This window comes from Perissodus microlepis, chromosome 12 (assembly GCF_051167445.1).
Source record: "Perissodus microlepis isolate ML-2025 ecotype Zambia chromosome 12, ASM5116744v1, whole genome shotgun sequence".
Taxonomy (NCBI): domain Eukaryota; kingdom Metazoa; phylum Chordata; class Actinopteri; order Cichliformes; family Cichlidae; genus Perissodus; species Perissodus microlepis.
In genome coordinates, this window is record NC_140472.1 from 819673 (window position 1) to 838720 (window position 19048).

Below are 19048 nucleotides of genomic sequence, written 5' to 3' on the forward strand. Positions count from 1 at the left end.
CGACATGTCCGCGCCAGGAAGCGACGTGTTTAAATGCGGAATATCTGTAATTATATATGTTACGAACATGTTGGGCTGTGAGCCGGAGCCGCGGGGGGAGTCTGAGCCTGAACCCAGCTGTGTCTGCTTCCGCTTTATTTGTTAGTATTAATGCAAGTGTTCGCATGTAGACCCCTGAAAACGCATGATGAGTTACACCTGTATGAGTCAGCTTGTTTAACCCTCAGCTCTGCTGTCAGTCTGTTGTAATTGGCTCATGCAACAGTCATGTGGATGGCAGAGAGCAAAAAGGTTTTCCATGTGCTTGTGCAATACTTTCAACAATAAAGTTTTATTTGAGTTCATGTTTCTGCTTTAATATCACGTGCAAATCCATGTTCTCCCTGCACTTTCGTTCTAAAGCGTATGAACATGTGTGAATCTGTCCATCAGCACTGCAAACAAGTACGGGCTCAGAGCACGTTTCTGATGTAACCCCCCCCCACCCTGAGCCGTCTGTCACTCCTGCTGCACACATGTATGTGCTGCACCACCCTGCTGTGGAATGACCATCGTCTCTCTCAGTATAGGATGATGTAGCTCTGCAGGTCATCCTTGTACCTGAACATTGAAAAGCGGTAGTCCACCTTCAGTTTGAATATTCAGACTGCATCGTCGCACCTCATTTATAAACATATATACACTGTGTTATTTGAAATTATTAATTAACTTTAGTCTGATGGCATTTATGTGGTTGTAAATTCTGTTTCACTGTTACACTTTGCTGTGACAGCACTGAGAGAGCAGGACAGAGAGGGTGAGAGAGAGACAGAGCTAAAAACAGGGCAAGATCTGACACGTAGTGAAAGATAATACACACCAGGGAAGCTTCTGTTTCACTCATGATGATTTTATAGAACTACTCAGTGTGTGTGGACCACAAACCTGCTCTTATAACATAGATTATGTTGATCGTCTGCAGTGCCACAGCGTGTGGAGTGATCATGGCGACCCAAACACAGACGACCAGACGCAAAACTAGATTTTGACAAATGTGTGTCGTTCATTATGGCCGATAGCGAAACATTAACCAAAAGACAAACTCCTTTCTTTCCCTAAACTGGGAAAACTACAGACATGAAACCGAACAGTCAGAAATACCTGAACACTTGCATCAACATAGGACTGAGGACGACAGGAAGAAGAGTGTCTGCAAATGTGCACGTTAGGTGGAAAATCATCAAAGATTGCTTTATTATTTGGTCAACAGGTTGAAACGATGCTGTGATTCTCTTCTTACTGCTTTGCTGTAAGCCTACTGAGAAGTCCACTGCTCCCTCTCAGACATCTCCATACCTCCACAGGTATGTCACCTGGACCAGCTGCCTTTCCACTCCTCATCCTCTTCATAGCTTCCCTTCCCTCCTCCTTCCTAAGTCACTTCCTGACTCACCCACTGTCCTCCATCTATGCTCCTCAATCTCTGGTTTTCTGCACACTCCCATCACCTGTTAGCACATCTCCATTCCTGTCCCTGATTATCTCCAGCTGCTGCACATCCTTTCCAGCTCCATCTGTCAGCGTGTAGCCACTCAGCACTGTTCTTTCCCTCCTTCACATACAACTCACTAAGGCTTTTCCTTTGCCACGTCTGTCTTTCCTGTACGCCTAGTTTCCCAGTACTCCTGTCTGTATTTTGCACCTCCTGTCCCACTTTTTATTTGCCAATCTCTTTGGTAATCTCCTTTTAATATTTTCCTGCACTTCCTCATCCCTCCACCAAGTCTCTTTGTCCTCTTTCCTCTGTAGGATACACCCATCACCTTCATGACAGGTTCCTTCAGCCTATAGCTACTGTTCCAGTCATGTTTGCTGCCACTCGGAGCCTGTCTCAACCTCTCCCTGAAATCTGTGCAGCATCCTTTATTCTTCATTTCCTACCATTGCATCCTTGCCTCTGCCTTCACTCGCTTCCTCTTGATTTCCAAAGTCGTCCTCCAGCACTACCATCCAACGCTGCTCCAGCTGTCACTCGTTACTCTACGCCCCGCCCTTGATACACGCCCACAACACAAAATCGTGGCCAAAAGATCTGAAACTGATAAAAAAGAAGAAGAAAAAATTGCAGCTGTAAAAAACAACAACAGAAAACAGACTCACACGAAAACGGATACTTTATTCAAAATAATTCATGTTTTTTTGTTTTACTTTTTAAATGTCAAAAACAGATGGAAATCACTTTTCCAGATGAATAAAGTTTTTGATCCTAATTTAGTTCCATAGCAATGCGCCACATTTGACACGGCAGCAATACCCACGGCGGGCTGTACCCACGGCGGGCTGTACCCACGGCAGGCTGTACCCAGTCTGTCCCCGGGGCCCACTGTGAGTTTCCTTGTAGCTGCTGTAAAGTGAACCGCACTGTTATGGCCTTATTTTTGTGCCACTATTCTGAGCGCACGTAAAAAAAATTGAGCGCAAGTAAAAAAAGTTTGCAGGTGCAAGTGTTGTATTTTGAGGAGAAATTTATTTTGAGCGAAGAAAAGCTAAATTTGAGTGAACAAAATTCATTCCTGCGTGCAAAAAATGTATTTCAGTGTTTGCTATTATCCACACACACAACAGCAGCCCCTCTCGCTCAGTTTTTGCATTTGCGCTCGCTCGCAATGTGTTGCTCGCGCTCTCAACATTTCTGCCCGTGCGCGCTCAACTCTTTCTCTACACCGTTATATTTGTGCCACAAAACCAGCCAATCACAGACTTGGATGCAAAAAAATCTGATTGGCTGTTTTGGTCTCCAATCAGCTCGAAATGACGAAATGCAATATCCCAGAATGCATTTCGTCCAAAACTCAAACGAGGCAGTGGCGGAGGAATACAGAGTGGCAGAGTTTGAAATATCACTCTTTCTGGGTCACAAAATAAACTTTAAAGATCTTTTCATGCGAGAATGTAGCTGTGTAAACTTCAAATACCATCACATATAATAGACATCACATATTTGCACAAGTGCTCTGACGTTTTCGGAGATTCCTGGCACGAAAATAACGCTTCACCTGGAAGTGATCACACTGACCGGAACAACAAGATGGCGAGGACTGTGGTGCTTCGGGTAGGCGAAAACAAAACACAACCTGTCACTCGTGTTGACGCTGAAGCTTGTAACGAAGAAAGCAGCTGATGTGTGTTTGTGTGAGTGATGGGCGAGGTGGGCGCCCACAGGCAGGGATGAGCGTAGTCACGGGAATCGTGGACGTTTCACTATGTAGCCCTGATGCTAACACAGGCTAGCCAGTCTCTGCTAGCTCCCAACAAACCGCTGTTATTATAAGTTAATGCGCCTAAAGCTCGCACACTGTCTTGATGTACTACGTGTTGTATGTGGCAGACATGAGTGTGAGGTATGGTGTAAGAAACATAATAAATAGTTTCCGTGGGAATCTTAAACCAAACTGCTAATCGAAAAAACTACATACACCCGATTAGCCAAAAGTTATCGCGAGGCTGTGAGTTAAACACGATGTATACAAACATGTTAAAACATCCGGGTTTTCATTTTATTAGTAACGAGATTACAGAAACTTTCATGTCGTGTTAAATATTCCTGATCCAGCGCTCGCTCACCGCGTCTGTATCGTCACACTGTCGTGGGTTCACTCACCGTGGACGTGACACTGAAACAAGACCCCGGATAAAGGACAAACTAAGCTGGGCACTTGGCCGTGCTGTTGTGTGTATGTTGTGTGTTCGTCTTCAGTTCTGAGAAACTAGAATCAGTTGTGTTTGTTCAGCTGATGAAATCAGGTTTCTCCGTCTGTCACTTTGATTCAGACAAACATTTAAACTCGCATTTGAAAGTTCAAATGGATTCATTAAAAACACAATGAAATACACGATTGAAGTACTTTTCTTACGCTCTAGTTTTCAGTTCAAACATATAACAAATCCACATTGTAATAATAAACTTTGACATTTGATCTTTTTCAACTGCAAATTAAGTTAAACTTCATCAAATCTGTTTAATTCAGTCAGATAGTTCTGAGTTTTGTCAAACACACCAACACTGTATCTGTCATAAATGTTGCCATCCGACAGTTTGAAATTACATGCAGTTTATTCCTGATGATACAGCAGCTGTGATAAATCACTATAACATGTTGTTGTCACATAGAGACAAATTCATATGAAGATATTACTGCTTATTATTGCTGTGAAGCCTTCTTCTTATAACCAGAGCAGCTGCTCAGTCGAATCCTTTTGAGTTGTCCTTGTTGATAAAGACTCATTCTTTGGAAATCTGCCTGCATTTATAAATTAGACCTTTTAACCAGTCAGTCTAAGCAGCTGTGTCCAGAAAGGTTGCCTCAGGTGAGATGGGCCCTCTCGTTTAGTAGTCAAAGTCAGCTTTATTGTCAAAGATCATATGTACAGTCGTACACAGGAATTTGGAGTTGCAATGCTCCCCCAGTGTACACTAAAAATACAAAGATAGAGAAGGAAATAAAAACAAAATAAAATAAAGTTTTATGTACAACACAATACAACACTACACAATTATTTAAACAGCAATGCCCAACACAATCATAGTGATTGTGGGCAAGTTCGTGTGCAGTGGGAGTGGGGCAGTCAATGAAAGGCTGATGGTGGTGGGTCAGAGTTTGTATGTTTGGAGGGGGGGGCTCAGAGGGAAGAGGTGCATGCAGGTCTGGAGATCATGTGTGAGAGCAGGGAGTGAATTCAGCATCCTATTGACCTGTGGCGTGCCTGTATCGGTAGAGTTAGGATTAGTGTTGCTACACAAAATATCACGTGACCTTACTTTAAAAAGAAAATGGAAGACCTACAGAATGAAGCGACGTAGGATTTTCATTTAGTACCATAAGTGTATCTACTCAACATCTTCTAATGAGTTCCAACCTCGGTGACCTCGACCTAAAGGTCAGAGTACGTTTTCTGGGAATCTTGGGAATGTGATAAGTTGAGGACGAGATGATGTAGGATGTTTTAAAGTTGATACCATAGAGTTGAGGGGAGACACTGATGGATTCCAGTAGTTTTTGTAAGAATGTGTTTTAAGCGGGAGACTAGATGAAGGATGATCAGCATGTTTAACGAACAGAAAAAAGACAATTACTGTGTGGATGTCACCTGCCTCTAGGGTTGGGACACGAGGATTCCTTGGAATCGTTAGTCTGTCTGCCTATAGATCCCAGTTATCAGTTCTTGCACCCTCGCTACGATCAGCTGATTCCAGTTTGTGGAGGAGGAACACAGCAGCGCAGTCCGCAGCGTGGACAAAAGGATGAGAGCGTGATGGTAAAGTGAGACTGCTCCAGGACAGAATCACACTGTTAACACAACTTCAGCTCTTTACAAGCACCTGTACAGACAACATGCTAATGCTAAGCTAACGCTAAGCTAGCCAAGATCCCAGAGTGACGTTAAAGCTGAGTAAATGCTGACCCCAGACCAGCACCGTGACAAAGTGAGCTGCTGCCGAACTTGAACAGGCAAAAACTGATGAGCAGTCAGGCTGCAGGTTTCTACCTGTTGATGTAGAATCACTTTGAAGTGTCTTTGTGCTGGTTTCATTATGAAATGGGCGATATGGCCTGAAATCCATATCGCGATATAATTTGAAGCATGTGTGGTAACGATATATATCGCGATATATTCTTTTCTTCTGTATAACGTATTTTCCACACTATAAGGACTTAAAATCCTTTAATTTTCTCAGAAGTCGAGAGTGTGCCTTATGTATGAATTCTGGTTGTGCTTACTGACCTCGAACCGATTTTGGCTGCAGAAATCTGTTAAAAAGTGTTTTAGTACAACTTTGGTAAGCCGCACTGCTTGGTGGATTGTCAGAGCATTACGGCTGCTGTAGTGAGGAGCTTCACGGAGTAATCTGGGTCCAAAACTCCGTCTGCTTCAGGTCCCAAAGTCAAACGAACACTGAGAACATTAATGAATCAATGTTACGGAAGTGGAGGAAGCGCAGTTTTTGGCTTTCCCCATATTTCAACAGTGCTTCATCTCTTTGCTGTGACTGTCGCCCGCCATAATTTGCAGATGATAATGGTTGTAGCCGCTGCAATGCTTTCGACCAAAACAGGCGCAGCTTGATGACATCATCAACATGCGCTATCGTGATAGAGCGGTATAGTCAAAATCTCTATCGTTGGCCAAATTTATATCGTTTCTATCGTATATCGTTTCTATCGCCCACCCCTAGTTTCATACATAAACACTCAGAGAAAGATCACGAGTGTCCTCATCAGGATAGGATCTGTGTTGGTGTGTGGGGCTGTAGCCTCAGGTTATATTGTTAAATGGTGATTATGAGACAGTGTGTTTCAGCTTATTTTACAGAGTAACATGAAAGTAATGTTATGAGTAGTATATATCAGATTTGTTATATCCTCCTCAGCTCCCGTCCCTCTGCTGTGGGATCGTGGCAGAAATGTCCTGTTTTGTCTCTGCTTGATAACCATGTAAGCTGAAGCTTGCTGTGTCAGTAACCCACATGTTGTCGTGTGTGTTTCACACATGATGACATGTGACTAGTTTAGTGACACAAACAAACACTTTGTTCAGTAAAAACAAGCTGGTGTTGAACTTGTTGGGAAAATGTTTGAACCAGAGAAACTGTGGAGTCGTCTCACAGCAGCCGGCTGTACGTCAGCTGATATGAATGAATTCACATTATGACATTATTATTCCAGTCAAACCCTGAGGCAACGACGTGTTGATATGTTGATAAAACACCTGCAGTTCTAATATTGTAAAGTACTAATAAAAGGGCCTCTTTTGCTTTTTTATGCAACATTATTCTAAAAATGTTACTGTACGCTCAGATCTACATCACACAGTTGTGCTTTGTTCACTCAGTGCATCAGTATGACTGTGGAAAACTCTTTTAATTTGTTTTTATTTTATGCTAATATTCAGTCATGTACCGTCGAGACGTGTTACTGGGCTCAGTATCAGTCTGTCACTGCTTACGTATGAAGGAGCTGCGTTACCAGTCTGTCTCCAACCGTGGAGGTCCAACCATCACTGCTGCTTGTTCTCTGTTGATTGAAGGCTAACCATAGTAAATACGCATTCATTTCTCTATGTTAAACAGGAGTAAGTTCTGTAACACAGACGGGAGAAGCAGCCGTGTGTCCCCACATCCACCATGAATCTCCAGCAGCCAGCCCCTCTCATCCCCCCAGTCCACCCTGATGTGCAGATGAAGCCTCTTCCCTTCTACGATGTGCTGGATGTTCTGATCAAACCTTCAAGTCTAGGTCTGCTTTCACTTTGTTTTCAACACTGAAAGTCAAATGTTTTATTGGGTTAATACGATAAGAAATGTCGGCTTTTACTCGCGTAAACTGAGCCCAGTGTAGAGCACAGATAAACCATTGCAGGGGTGTCAGACTTCCTGTTCCATGACCTCTTCACAGCAGGTGGATGAACTGCGTCATTTCCTGTGAATTAGAAGCTTTCTCGAGCTTCTCCAGTGTTAGTGCTGCTCATGGTCAGTTAGGTTACATCGAGGGTAGCAGGGATGATTTATGGCGCCCTCACGCTCACCGCGCCGCTTAGTTTGACGTCACATCATGTGTCACAAGACACAAACTTGTGGTGTGTCGACTGGTCTTGATTTTTTACAACCAGGTGCGTTGCCCATCTGGGTGGAAGAGTCTTTTACCCCCATGTTAATGATGCTCCAGAACAGGAGCTCAGGGACGTGCAGATACACAGAAGGAGACGCTGGAACAGTTTGGAAAGAACAAAAACACTCGGCAAAGTCTTGACTTCCAGTTTTGACTTTTCCTCGCCTCTGTCAGCACTGATATGGTGGTGTAGTCTGAGTGGTGACACCCATGGCTCATGGGAATACTGCACTTCCTGTGAGGCGAGGTTGGATAAACTGGGACGTTTAGAAGGTAGGCTGATAATTCTTAGATCAGTTCACTGAATTTAACCTTCATACCAACTTTAAACCGTCTAATATAAAGACAGCAGTGCAGAGGATGGAAATCAGCCAGGACGGCTCAGGAAACATCTGCTCACATCTGGTTGAATTCAGGTGTGTACATCCACCGGGAGCAGCAGGTCAGCTGATCACAGCCTGAACACTAAGGAAATCTACTGTAGTATTGTTACACGCTGACGCCCACCTCAAACCCTGACTGTACTCATTGAGCTGTGCAGGTGTGGAGTCACCTCTACAACAGGAAATAGAGCTCGTTTAAAATAATCTTCCTTGTCTCTGCTCATGTTCGACTGATTCAAACTGACTGCGTTCATTAGAATTCAGACTGAGATGTAACGTTTGCAATCCTGATATCCTTTTACTGTTGCATGACATTCAGGTAGCTTTGCACAAGAACAGCTGGTAGAAACAGTACTTTAACCAGAGTACTTACTTATTACGAGTGTGCACTTCTGCTTAAGTAACTTGTGCCACCTCTGGGTAGGAATGTGGTCAGACTGGATCTGTGTGTTGATCTGCATGCCTGCCTCAGGTGGCAGACTTCACTTACAGTTCAGAGAGGTATAGCAGTGCATCAGGTCTCCGGGTGTTCATCTCCACAGTGGGGTGTAATCCAGACCTTATCTACATGTTGCAAGAATGAGGGAAAAACCTTTGAACCTTCCAGTTTTGCGTTTCCTTCCGTACATACAGGGAGTGCAGAATTATTAGGCAAGTTGTATTTTTGAGGAATAATGTTATTATTGAACAACAACCATGTTCTCAATGAACCCAAAAAACTCATTAATATCAAAGCTGAATGTTTTTGGAAGTAGTTTTCAGTTTGTTTTTAGTTTGAGCTATTTTAGGGGGATATCTGTGTGTGCAGGTGACTATTACTGTGCATAATTATTAGGCAACTTAACAAAAAACAAATATATACCCATTTCAATGATTTATTTTTACCAGTGAAACCAATATAACATCTCCACATTCACAAATATACATTTCTGACATTCAAAAACAAAACAAAAACAAATCAGCGACCAATATAGCCACCTTTCTTTGCAAGGACACTCAAAAGCCTGCCATCCATGGATTCTGTCAGTGTTTTGATCTGTTCACCATCAACATTGCGTGCAGCAGCAACCACAGCCTCCCAGACACTGTTCAGAGAGGTGTACTGTTTTCCCTCCTTGTAAATCTCACATTTGATGATGGACCACAGGTTCTCAATGGGGTTCAGATCAGGTGAACAAGGAGGCCATGTCATTAGTTTTTCTTCTTTTATACCCTTTCTTGCCAGCCACGCTGTGGAGTACTTGGACGCGTGTGATGGAGCATTGTCCTGCATGAAAATCATGTTTTTCTTGAAGGATGCAGACTTCTTCCTGTACCACTGCTTGAAGAAGGTGTCTTCCAGAAACTGGCAGTAGGACTGGGAGTTGAGCTTGACTCCATCCTCAACCCCAAAAGGCCCCACAAGCTCATCTTTGATGATACCAGCCCAAACCAGTACTCCACCTCCACCTTGCTGGCGTCTGAGTCGGACTGGAGCTCTCTGCCCTTTACCAATCCAGCCACGGGCCCATCCATCTGGCCCATCAAGACTCACTCTCATTTCATCAGTCCATAAAACCTTAGAAAAACCAGTCTTGAGATATTTCTTGGCCCAGTCTTGATGTTTCAGCTTGTGTGTCTTGTTCAGTGGTGGTCGTCTTTCAGCCTTTCTTACCTTGGCCATGTCTCTGAGTATTGCACACCTTGTGCTTTTGGGCACTCCAGTGATGTTGCAGCTCTGAAATATGGCCAAACTGGTGGCAAGTGGCATCTTGGCAGCTGCACGCTTGACTTTTCTCAGTTCATGGGCAGTTATTTTGCGCCTTGGTTTTTCCACACGCTTCTTGCGACCCTGTTGACTATTTTGAATGAAACGCTTGATTGTTCGATGATCACGCTTCAGAAGCTTTGCAATTTTGAGACTGCTGCATCCCTCTGCAAGATATCTCACTATTTTTGACTTTTCTGAGCCTGTCAAGTCCTTCTTTTGACCCATTTTGCCAAAGGAAAGGACGTTGCCTAATAATTATGCACACCTGATATAGGGTGTTGATGTCATTAGACCACACCCCTTCTCATTACAGAGATGCACATCACCTAATATGCTTAATTGGTAGTACGCTTTCGAGCCTATACAGCTTGGAGTAAGACAACATGCATGAAGAGGATGGTGTGGACAAAATACTCATTTGCCTAATAATTCTGCACTCCCTGTATAAAGCACCTTGAGGCAACTGTTGTTGTGTTTTGGCTCTTTATAAATAAAACTGAATTGAAGAGCAGTGCTGATGTGGTGACTCCTGTCGTTCAGGAGAATACTGCAGTGAGTATTTTATACCCGCAGTACTAGTTTAAATGGTCCCAACTAGGGCTGGGCGATATGGCCTGAAATCCATATTGCGATATAATTTGAAGCATGTGCGGTAACGATATATATCGCGATATATTCTTTTCCTCTGTATAACGTGTTTTCCACACTATAAGGCACACTTAATTAATTTTCTCAAAAATCGAGAGTGTGCCTTATGTATGAATTCTGGTTGTGCTCACTGACCTTGAACCGATTTGGGCAGAAATCTGTTAAAAAGTGTTTTAGTACAACTTTGGTAAGCCGCACTGCTTGATGGATTGCCAGAGCATTACGCTGCCGTAGTGAGGAGCTTCACGGAGTAATCTGGGTCCAAAACTCCGTCTGCTTCAGGTCCCAAAGTCAAACGAACACTGAGAGTTAAAAACGGTCTAAATTCTTTCACCTTTAATAAAATCATCAGCGTTGCTGCTTTACCAGGTGTAACAATTACGTTTAACATCCAGGCATCCATGAAAACAGAATTTATTAAATTTAACGGAGTTACAAGTTAACAGGAAGTTAGCTCGCTAGATTACACCTAAACATTTCATAGCATGTTCTGACTGAGAGATTTTTGAAACTAATTAAAACGTACAGCTCTGCTACCACTTCCAACATAAATGAAGACAGAAAACTAAACAGCAGCGGCGTTTGCAGGGTTACTGAAGTTGGACTACCTGGTATATAATGTTGTGCTACGTGATTGCTAGCGACACAGCTATGTTAGCATAACATTAGCACAGTGAAGCTGGAGGATGAACGCCAACTTTTTTTCCACTCGATAAAAGTTAACGTGAGGGATTCTGGTGGTCAGAGACAAATGCAGTCGCATAGCAGGATGCTGTACACGGGCCAAACTGCAGTCAGGAGAACAACTGAGATTATTCATCCACAATACGAGGTTAGTCATTAATATACTGCAACAACATGGGAACAGAGCAGCTGCCAGAGAATTCAACATTAATGAATCAATGTTACGGAAGTGGAGGAAGCGCAGTTTTTGGCTTTCCCCATATTTCAACAGTGCTTCATCTCTTTGCTGTGACTGTCGCCCGCCATAATTTGCAGATGATAATGGTTGTAGCCGCTGCGATGCTTTCGACCAAAACAGGCGCAGCTTGATGACATCATCAACATGCGCTATCGCGATAGAGCGGTATAGGCTGTATCCCAATTCAGGGTCTGCAGCCTTAACGGTCCACAAGGGCCGCGTACTTAAAGACCGCTAAGGCCGGAAGTGCGAGGCTTGTGAAATGGGACGGTCTTCCCTCCGTCGCGCTGCCCAGGTTGCCTAGCAACCATGATACTAACAGCTGGAAACGTTTCATACAGCTTTGTTTGACAGAAATGAAGGAGAAAATCTTTTGTTCATTTGTTTGTTTGTTTCTACATGAGCTTTGATCATTCTCTGTAAGATTAAGCTCAGCTATTGAACGGCGTATATTTTAAAGTAAAGGCTTTAAAACCAAGTTAGTACAAACGTCACTAATGTCACATAACTTTGCCGACATGTGGCCAACAGTAATGTTTTAATGTTCTTCGTTAGTAAACATTTGCACATAAATAAGTGACATCATATTCAGTACTTACTTAAAGTTCACTCTTCGGCCGCCCCTCATCCGTCGTTTTTTTTTGGCAAAATTATGCACACCCACCGCCGCGCTATGCATTCTGGGATATGTTGGGCCACGAAGTCTACACCGCCACATCCTTAAAATTCAGGGAAATGAAGGACGCATTTGAGGGCCGCATTTCGAGCAGCCTTTGAATTGGGACAGCCTTCGTCGCGTCGCTGTGACGTAATCGGCCTTAAAATGCGGCCTTTAAGGCTGTAGACCCTGGATTGGGACACAGCCGTTGTCAAAATCTCTATCGTTGGCCAAATTTATATCGTTTCTATCGCCCACCCCTAGTCCCAACATGACTGATGGAGTGAGTATACTTGGCTCATAACTTGTCCCGTCTGCTTGACAATCAGTACACAACGTTGCCATCTAGAGGACAGAAAATGTAATTAATTTGATTGTCCTAGTCCCAAAAATCTATTTGTAATTTCAGTTAATTACACATCAACAGCATCGAGGACACAGGTGTTTAAATCCAAAGTGTGTTTTTATTTACCCTGAAATATGAAAAATGATGAACAAATCCAAAACTTGGACAGGCAGACCAAGAAAAGAGGTCAACTCGATAAACTCCTTCCCAAAGGCAGGAGGAGTGTGGAGGCTGGGAGGCGTCAACAGCAATGCTGATGGCTGATGGCATGTGGGTGTTGAGGGTGGGGAGGGGGACTGAGGATCTTGCTGCCTGTGTTCACTATGCCTCTCTGGGGCTTCTGGCAGATGGATGTTCAGCCTCTGCACCACACAGTGATGCAGCCACTAAGGAAACTCTTAATGCTGCCCATGATGCGAGGTGGGACTCGTGCTTTCCTGCTTACGAAGTAAGCGCAGCTGAGTTTGAGCCTTCTCAGGCCACCAATGCACAGCAGCAGCTTTGATAGTCGAGGTGACCTCAGGTCTCTTGGTGTTCTCTACATTCAGAAGGAGAGGATTGTTTTTACACCACTGGACCAAATGGCTAATCTCACTCCTGTAGTGATGAGGCCCACTGGTGCCATGTCGTCTGGAAACCCAATGATTTGGTTGGTGGATCAGCTGTGTGAGGAGTAGTGGGCTGAGCACACGCTGCTGTGGAGCCTTTTGCGCAGCATGATGTTGTTGGAGGTGTTACTGCTGTTACCATCATGGAACAGGAACTGAACTGAAGTGCAGGAACAGCATTAGCACATGAGTGGTTTGAAAGCACCAGAGAGGGCGTCCTTTAAGGATGCAGACTGAAACAGGTCGTGGGTGGGTGAGGATGGACTCAGTGTACTCAGGCACATGATGATGATAAAAGTCACTGCTGTGGGGCAACAGTCAGTATAACAACAGTCAGTATAACAACAGTCAGTATAACAACAGTCAGTATAACAACAGCTAACAGAGAGATGGTGCCGATCTCAGTGAAGAAATCATTGAAGTCAGGATCGTTTGTCCAAAATATAAATGACAGAGAAAGTGTGTGCGTGTGCGCGCGTGTGTGCGTGTGTGTATTGTAACCTGACTTGACAGCCCTGGTTTCTGTTGACAGGAGCGAGTACAGCACAGAGGTACCACCAGGAAAAATATTTTATCTTTGCGTTGACGCCACAACAAGTTAGAGAAGTGTGCATCTCCCGGTAAGCCTGTTTCTTGATTGGTCGGTTCATCTGCAGTAACTTTAAAAAGTTTTTAAAATCGACTTTAACTAATTTAAACTTTTTCAGAGACTTTCTACCAGGTGGGAGGAGAGACTATATGGTTCAGATTCAGCTGAGGTGAGGATGTTCAGTTTTCTGTAAACACTTAAAGTGACATTTATAGAGCCCGTTCCACACCGAACACAGTGCCTAAAGACAACATGACATTCCAGATTTGATCGATCTAAACCGATGTGTGACTTATACACACTGAGTTTTGAGGAAAATTCGTCCTCAAAAAACAAACGGTTTTAAAAAAAAGAAGAAGAAGCTGAAGCGATGATGATCTGGTCCTGATGATCCTGAAGGAGGAAAGGAGGAAGCAGAGATTCCGAGTTCCTCCAGTTCTCACGAGCAGGCAGCAACATGGAGAATATCACAGCGTAGTTTGGACACTGAGGCTGTGTGCTGGCTCTCATACATGTTTCAGGATGGCAGTTTGAACTCAGAGGGGTCATTCAGATGGACCCAGAGCAGCGTCTAGCTGTGTCTGAGCTACAAACTGTATTTCCATATCATTGAATATTCATACCAGTGCGAGATTTGAGCTACGAGGGCACCTGTTACCAAATGCTGTGATCTGATTGGTCAGATCTGTTGATTCGGAAACATCAGAAAGCTCCAGCTTGGTTCAGATATACAGGGCGGGTGAATTGACGCGGTCGGTGTGAAGAGGGCTTTACATTAGAGCCTGACCCCCGTTATATTGTCCTCTGTGAGATGTTAGTGTGGATGTTTTACTCTCTGTAGTGGCTGATAAATGAAAACAGGAGAAATACCAGCCCGCTGATCTGAACACACTGGGACTGATCCCTGACTTCCTGTGACAATCAAACCAGATTATTTCTGTCATATTATGACAGTAAACATTCATAAATAACTGCTTGTAACAGATCTCGTTGTTCGCGTTTCAGAAAAAACATTATTGTCCAGATTTTTAAATATAAATACAGCTCTGTCTTATTTCTCCTACACCGGTTAGGCTCGACACACTTCTCAGTTAAGAGTAATGATGAAGTCTCAGTTACCTAAATAGAGTATATCTGAGTATATCAGAGTATATCTGAGTATATCAGAGTATATCAGAGTATATCTGTGTATATCTTGACTATATCTGTGTATATCTGACTATATCTAAAGTTTCGTACCGGGCTCTGAAATGTTTCTGTGTGTTTTCAGGTTTTGTTTATCAGAGACGAGCTGCCCTCAGGAGGACAATTACCCCAACAGTCTTTGCATAAAGGTCAATGGAAAACTGTTTCCTTTGCCAGTAAGTGCTCGTTGTACTGCAGTCAAACAAGAAGCCGGGCAAACTTTATATTGTGAATATGCTAACGTTGGATTTCTGCCTGCAGGGCTACGCACCGCCACCAAAAAATGGCGTGGAACAGAAGAGACCAGGAAGACCACTCAACATTACCTCCCTTGTTAGACTCTCATCTGCAGTACCCAATCAGATTTCAGTGACATGGGCACCTGAAATTGGAAAGGTAAGAGAAGAAGCTCAAGTTGGAAATGTTTAAGCATGCTTATGTTTATGCGCTGTGATGTGTGGAGGTGGAACAGCAGGCCTCAGTCAGCAGTACATGTGCAGAAAATGAGCTCACGTGGAGAATTACTGTCAGACTGAAGACATCAATCCATATGCCAGGGGGGGAGATGCTCTCTGAATTCACAGGGTTGTAATCTGGATACTGCCACACACACACTTCTCTTTAAAGAAACACATTTACAGTCACATCGTTCTAGTCTCATCTCTGAAGCAAAACAGCAGAATTGGAAGAAACAGCAATCGGGCTCCGGCTGCAGGGACTCACAGCAGGAACAACCTGTTAAAGAGAAACTCACCGTAGACATGAAACAGACAGATATGTGTATGGGATGTTGTCGAGACACGAGACCTTACCTGATGCCAAACATCAGTGATCCACACTGTGTATGAAGTGTCTCTGTTGTTATTATTAGTGTGACAATGAGAAGCATCAGTAGCTAAAGCCTGTTGTCTCATTGAACATCTGTTGTTTCTTCCTGTTATTGATGTCATTTTAATTCTGAGCGTGTGTTTGACTCCTGCTGCTTCACACTGATTATGAGCCACCGCCGTCTTTGTTTCAGACCTACTCCATGTCTGTGTACTTGGTGAGGCAGCTGACGTCTCCCCTGCTCCTGCAAAGACTGAGGATGAAGGGCATCAGGAACCCAGACCACTCCAGAGCACTGAGTAATAATGAGCTTGTTACTGTAACAGTTACAGAGCAGCAGTAACTGTTACAGTAACAAGCCCCCCCCACACACACACACAGTACAGGTCTGATTGTAATCAGATGGTCTTCACCCAAACATGAGCTGCTTGAGCGACTACAACACTGATGCCTCAGCTTTACAGTCTTACTACGACTTTATTCATCCTCCTCACACTTATGTTTCCCGCGTATACTCAGGTAGATCACATGACATCGGGTAGATCACATGACATCAGGTCATGCTGACAAACAGTAGAGACATGACAGTTATGTTCTTAGTTATTTCCTGCCTGAGACTGACATGTTCCAGGCAGGAGACAAAGCTGAGTATAAGACCAGGCTCATAGTGTAGAAATGTGTTGAAGCCCTGTCGTGTGTGTTTCAACCTGTGTCTTTGCATTTTGCCCTCCTCTCTGTGTTCCAGTCAAAGAGAAGCTGACAGCAGATCCAGACAGTGAGATTGCTACAACGAGCCTTCGAGTGTCTCTTATGTGCCCGGTAAATAAGCAGCCATGCAACATGTGACACGTTTGAAGCTCCCTGAAGTTTGAACACTGTGTGTGCTGAGTCCACGAGTCAGAACGAGGTGTCTACATGTAGTGTTACTAACAAGCTCCACAATAAACCCTCCTCACTGTAGAACTGCACTGATATAGAACTGCAGTCAGACGTTTTGTGGCTTTGGACCTGAAAATATTTGGACAGCAGCACAAACTAAAACAGTGCTGCCATAACACATTCATAACAAAACAGTCAACATGTAAGTAGTGTGCAGAAAAATGACATGAACCAAAAAATGAAGAGAAATCTGGACTCGTATGTAAACAAATGATAAATGTCATACATGGCTCTTGTCCCGATTCGTGATTGAGGTGAGAGACAAACGACCTCTGGTCCAAGTGCGTCAAAACAATGATTTTATTAAACACGTGTGTGGAAAGATACACAGCTCGATATTGTCACCCCAGATCTCCCGTCAAAACATACTTTCAGCATGGTTTTATCATGTCAGGGTTCACGCCCCTTCTCGCGTTAGACAAAACATCACATGTATAGGTTATAATTAACGACAGTTCAACAAGTTTCCGTGTTTAACAGCATTTCCCTTATATGGTTGTCTGGCTCCTCCAGATGCTTCCTGTAGGCCCCGCATCACTAGTTGCTAAGCAGAGACAAAGCAAGATGTCTTTCACCTTTACCCTAGAAATTATACTTCATGTCTATGTGTATGTAAGCGTGTTAGGCCTTCATTCACAGCATGCAGGTCATTTCATCAATGTATCAGTTCAGACATGACGCTGAACGACGCTTTTAACCTTCATTAGACTGTATGCTTAACTCTATCATGAGCACAAATGCAATGTGTGTAATAACATGAAAAGAATCAACATGATATAAAATGATATAATCCCCACACTCTATAGCCTGGAGCCCACAGACGTGTCCACACTGTGGGCTTCCTGCTGTCCTCTGCTCTGGGCTGCAGCTGTCTCCAGCTGTGTGTCTCTAAGTAGGAGCTGGTTGGGCCGAGGTGAGGTGAAGGCCATAGTGTTAAAGAAAACCTGCTGAGCTGTGATTATTAAACTCTGTGTTCGGTTGAGAGGGAACTCCCTTCAGTTCCAGTTGAGGCTGTGTGGTTGAGTCTCCCTGCAGCTTCAACATTATGACAGTGCACATATGCAGAAACCTGCTGATGAATTGACTCTTACATACGTCACAGATGTTGACACATGAACCTATAACGTGTTACACACTCATATTTCCTGTGTTTCACGTATGAGCCGAGTGCTGACCCGCTGTGTTTACCCATCGGCCTGACCTCAGCTTTGTTTTGTCCTGCAGCTGGGTAAGATGCGACTGACGGTGCCGTGCAGGGCTGTGACGTGCTCCCATTTGCAGTGTTTCGATGCTGCCCTCTACCTGCAGATGAATGAGAAGAAACCCACCTGGATCTGTCCTGTGTGTGACAAGAAGGCTGCGTATGAGAGCCTCATCATTGATGGGTAACTGAACAGGCCGTCATCACAGAAACATGACATACTGGAGATAATTTAAGCTGGACCACAGCTCCCTTTTTCATTTGATCCACCTCATGTCAGTACGTGGGGATCTGCACTGGTCTGTGAGGCCTTCCCCAAACTGCAGCCTCCTTCATGCTCATCCCATCTGCCATTATCTAATAGAAATGCTGTCAAACCTAAATGAGGATGTGGTCCAGCTGGTGAAACACTGAACAATCATCCATGTGTGCTTTATGCACCGTTTGGTGCCCGTATGTGTCAGATACTCAGGTGGACTGATGACTGAGGTCCACCTGTTGGTGACTTGGATCAGGCCTGGGTAGGCTTGGCCAAATTTATAGTGAGGCTGTGCTCAGCTCAGTGTTGTTTACCTACCTATCTACCTTACAATATAAAGCACCTCGAGGCGACTGTTGTTGTGATGCTGTATAAATAACACTGAATTGAAGGTGGGACCATGAATGTGACACTGCAAGTCCGTTAGGTGATGCTGAATGTGGTCAGTCCGTCTGCCCCACAGGCTGAATGAAACTCTGATGACATGTTGGTGTCCCCAGGGGAGAGAGGTTAGTGACGGGAGAAGCTGTTAATGTAAATGAAAGGAACAGAGGTGATGAGAGGTTCACTAGGGTTGATGTTAAGAAGAGAAATGCAAGAGGATGGATCGTGGTGGATTTTGGAAAAGGATGGAAATAGCTTTGTTGAAGATGGAGGTAATATATGAGCAGAGGCAGGTTCACACAGGTAGATTACATCTCATTTAAAGGTACCATCTGAAGAGGTAGGAGACTGTAAGGTGGTGGCAGAAACAGTCTACCTAGGCAGTCTAGGATGGATGAAGGTGGAGGCGAGGATTACGTGGTGGAAGCTGAAGGCTGACTGTTGCAAAGAGTTGGGGTCTGGGTTGGACTGAAGCACTACAGCACAACTGCCAAGAAGGTGTTTGGGATAGTGTCTGCATAGAGGAAAGAGGACAAGGAGACTTGGTGGTGGAATGAGAACGTATCCAAAGGAAGAGTTCAGCAGATAGTCTGGGAGGGGATGTAGACAGGAGGCTAGGTGTGCAGCCACGAGAGGAGCGGCAGAAGAAAAGGCTTCATCTGAGGCTGGAGAAAAGACCGATTGGCTAGGACGAGAGATTGA

At 44.1% G+C, this 19048-nt stretch overlaps 1 protein-coding gene across 1 annotated transcript; it reads left to right on the plus strand.

The window, feature by feature from the left end:
* The first annotated feature begins 2815 nt into the window (after positions 1 to 2815).
* Positions 2816 to 19042, plus strand: pias2 (protein inhibitor of activated STAT, 2). Its single transcript, XM_084946682.1, has 9 exons — positions 2816 to 3091; positions 7109 to 7274; positions 13494 to 13581; positions 13669 to 13719; positions 14821 to 14911; positions 14997 to 15131; positions 15757 to 15862; positions 16309 to 16382; positions 17727 to 19042. The coding sequence occupies exons 2-9, from the start codon at positions 7163 to 7165 to the stop codon at positions 17889 to 17891; spliced, it is 822 nt and encodes a 273-aa protein (XP_084802808.1). The 5' UTR covers positions 2816 to 3091; positions 7109 to 7162; the 3' UTR covers positions 17892 to 19042.
* Positions 19043 to 19048: the final 6 nt, after the last annotated feature.

Bases quoted from the DNA above. Each gene is read 5' to 3' on its own strand.
- pias2 (XM_084946682.1), top strand. From the start codon at position 7,163: ATGAATCTCCAGCAGCCAGCCCCTCTCATCCCCCCAGTCCACCCTGAT. The intron at 13,582-13,668 runs GTAAGCCTGTTT...AAACTTTTTCAG, and splicing joins AGAGAAGTGTGCATCTCCCG to AGACTTTCTACCAGGTGGGA. The intron at 15,132-15,756 runs GTAAGAGAAGAA...TCTTTGTTTCAG, and splicing joins GGGCACCTGAAATTGGAAAG to ACCTACTCCATGTCTGTGTA.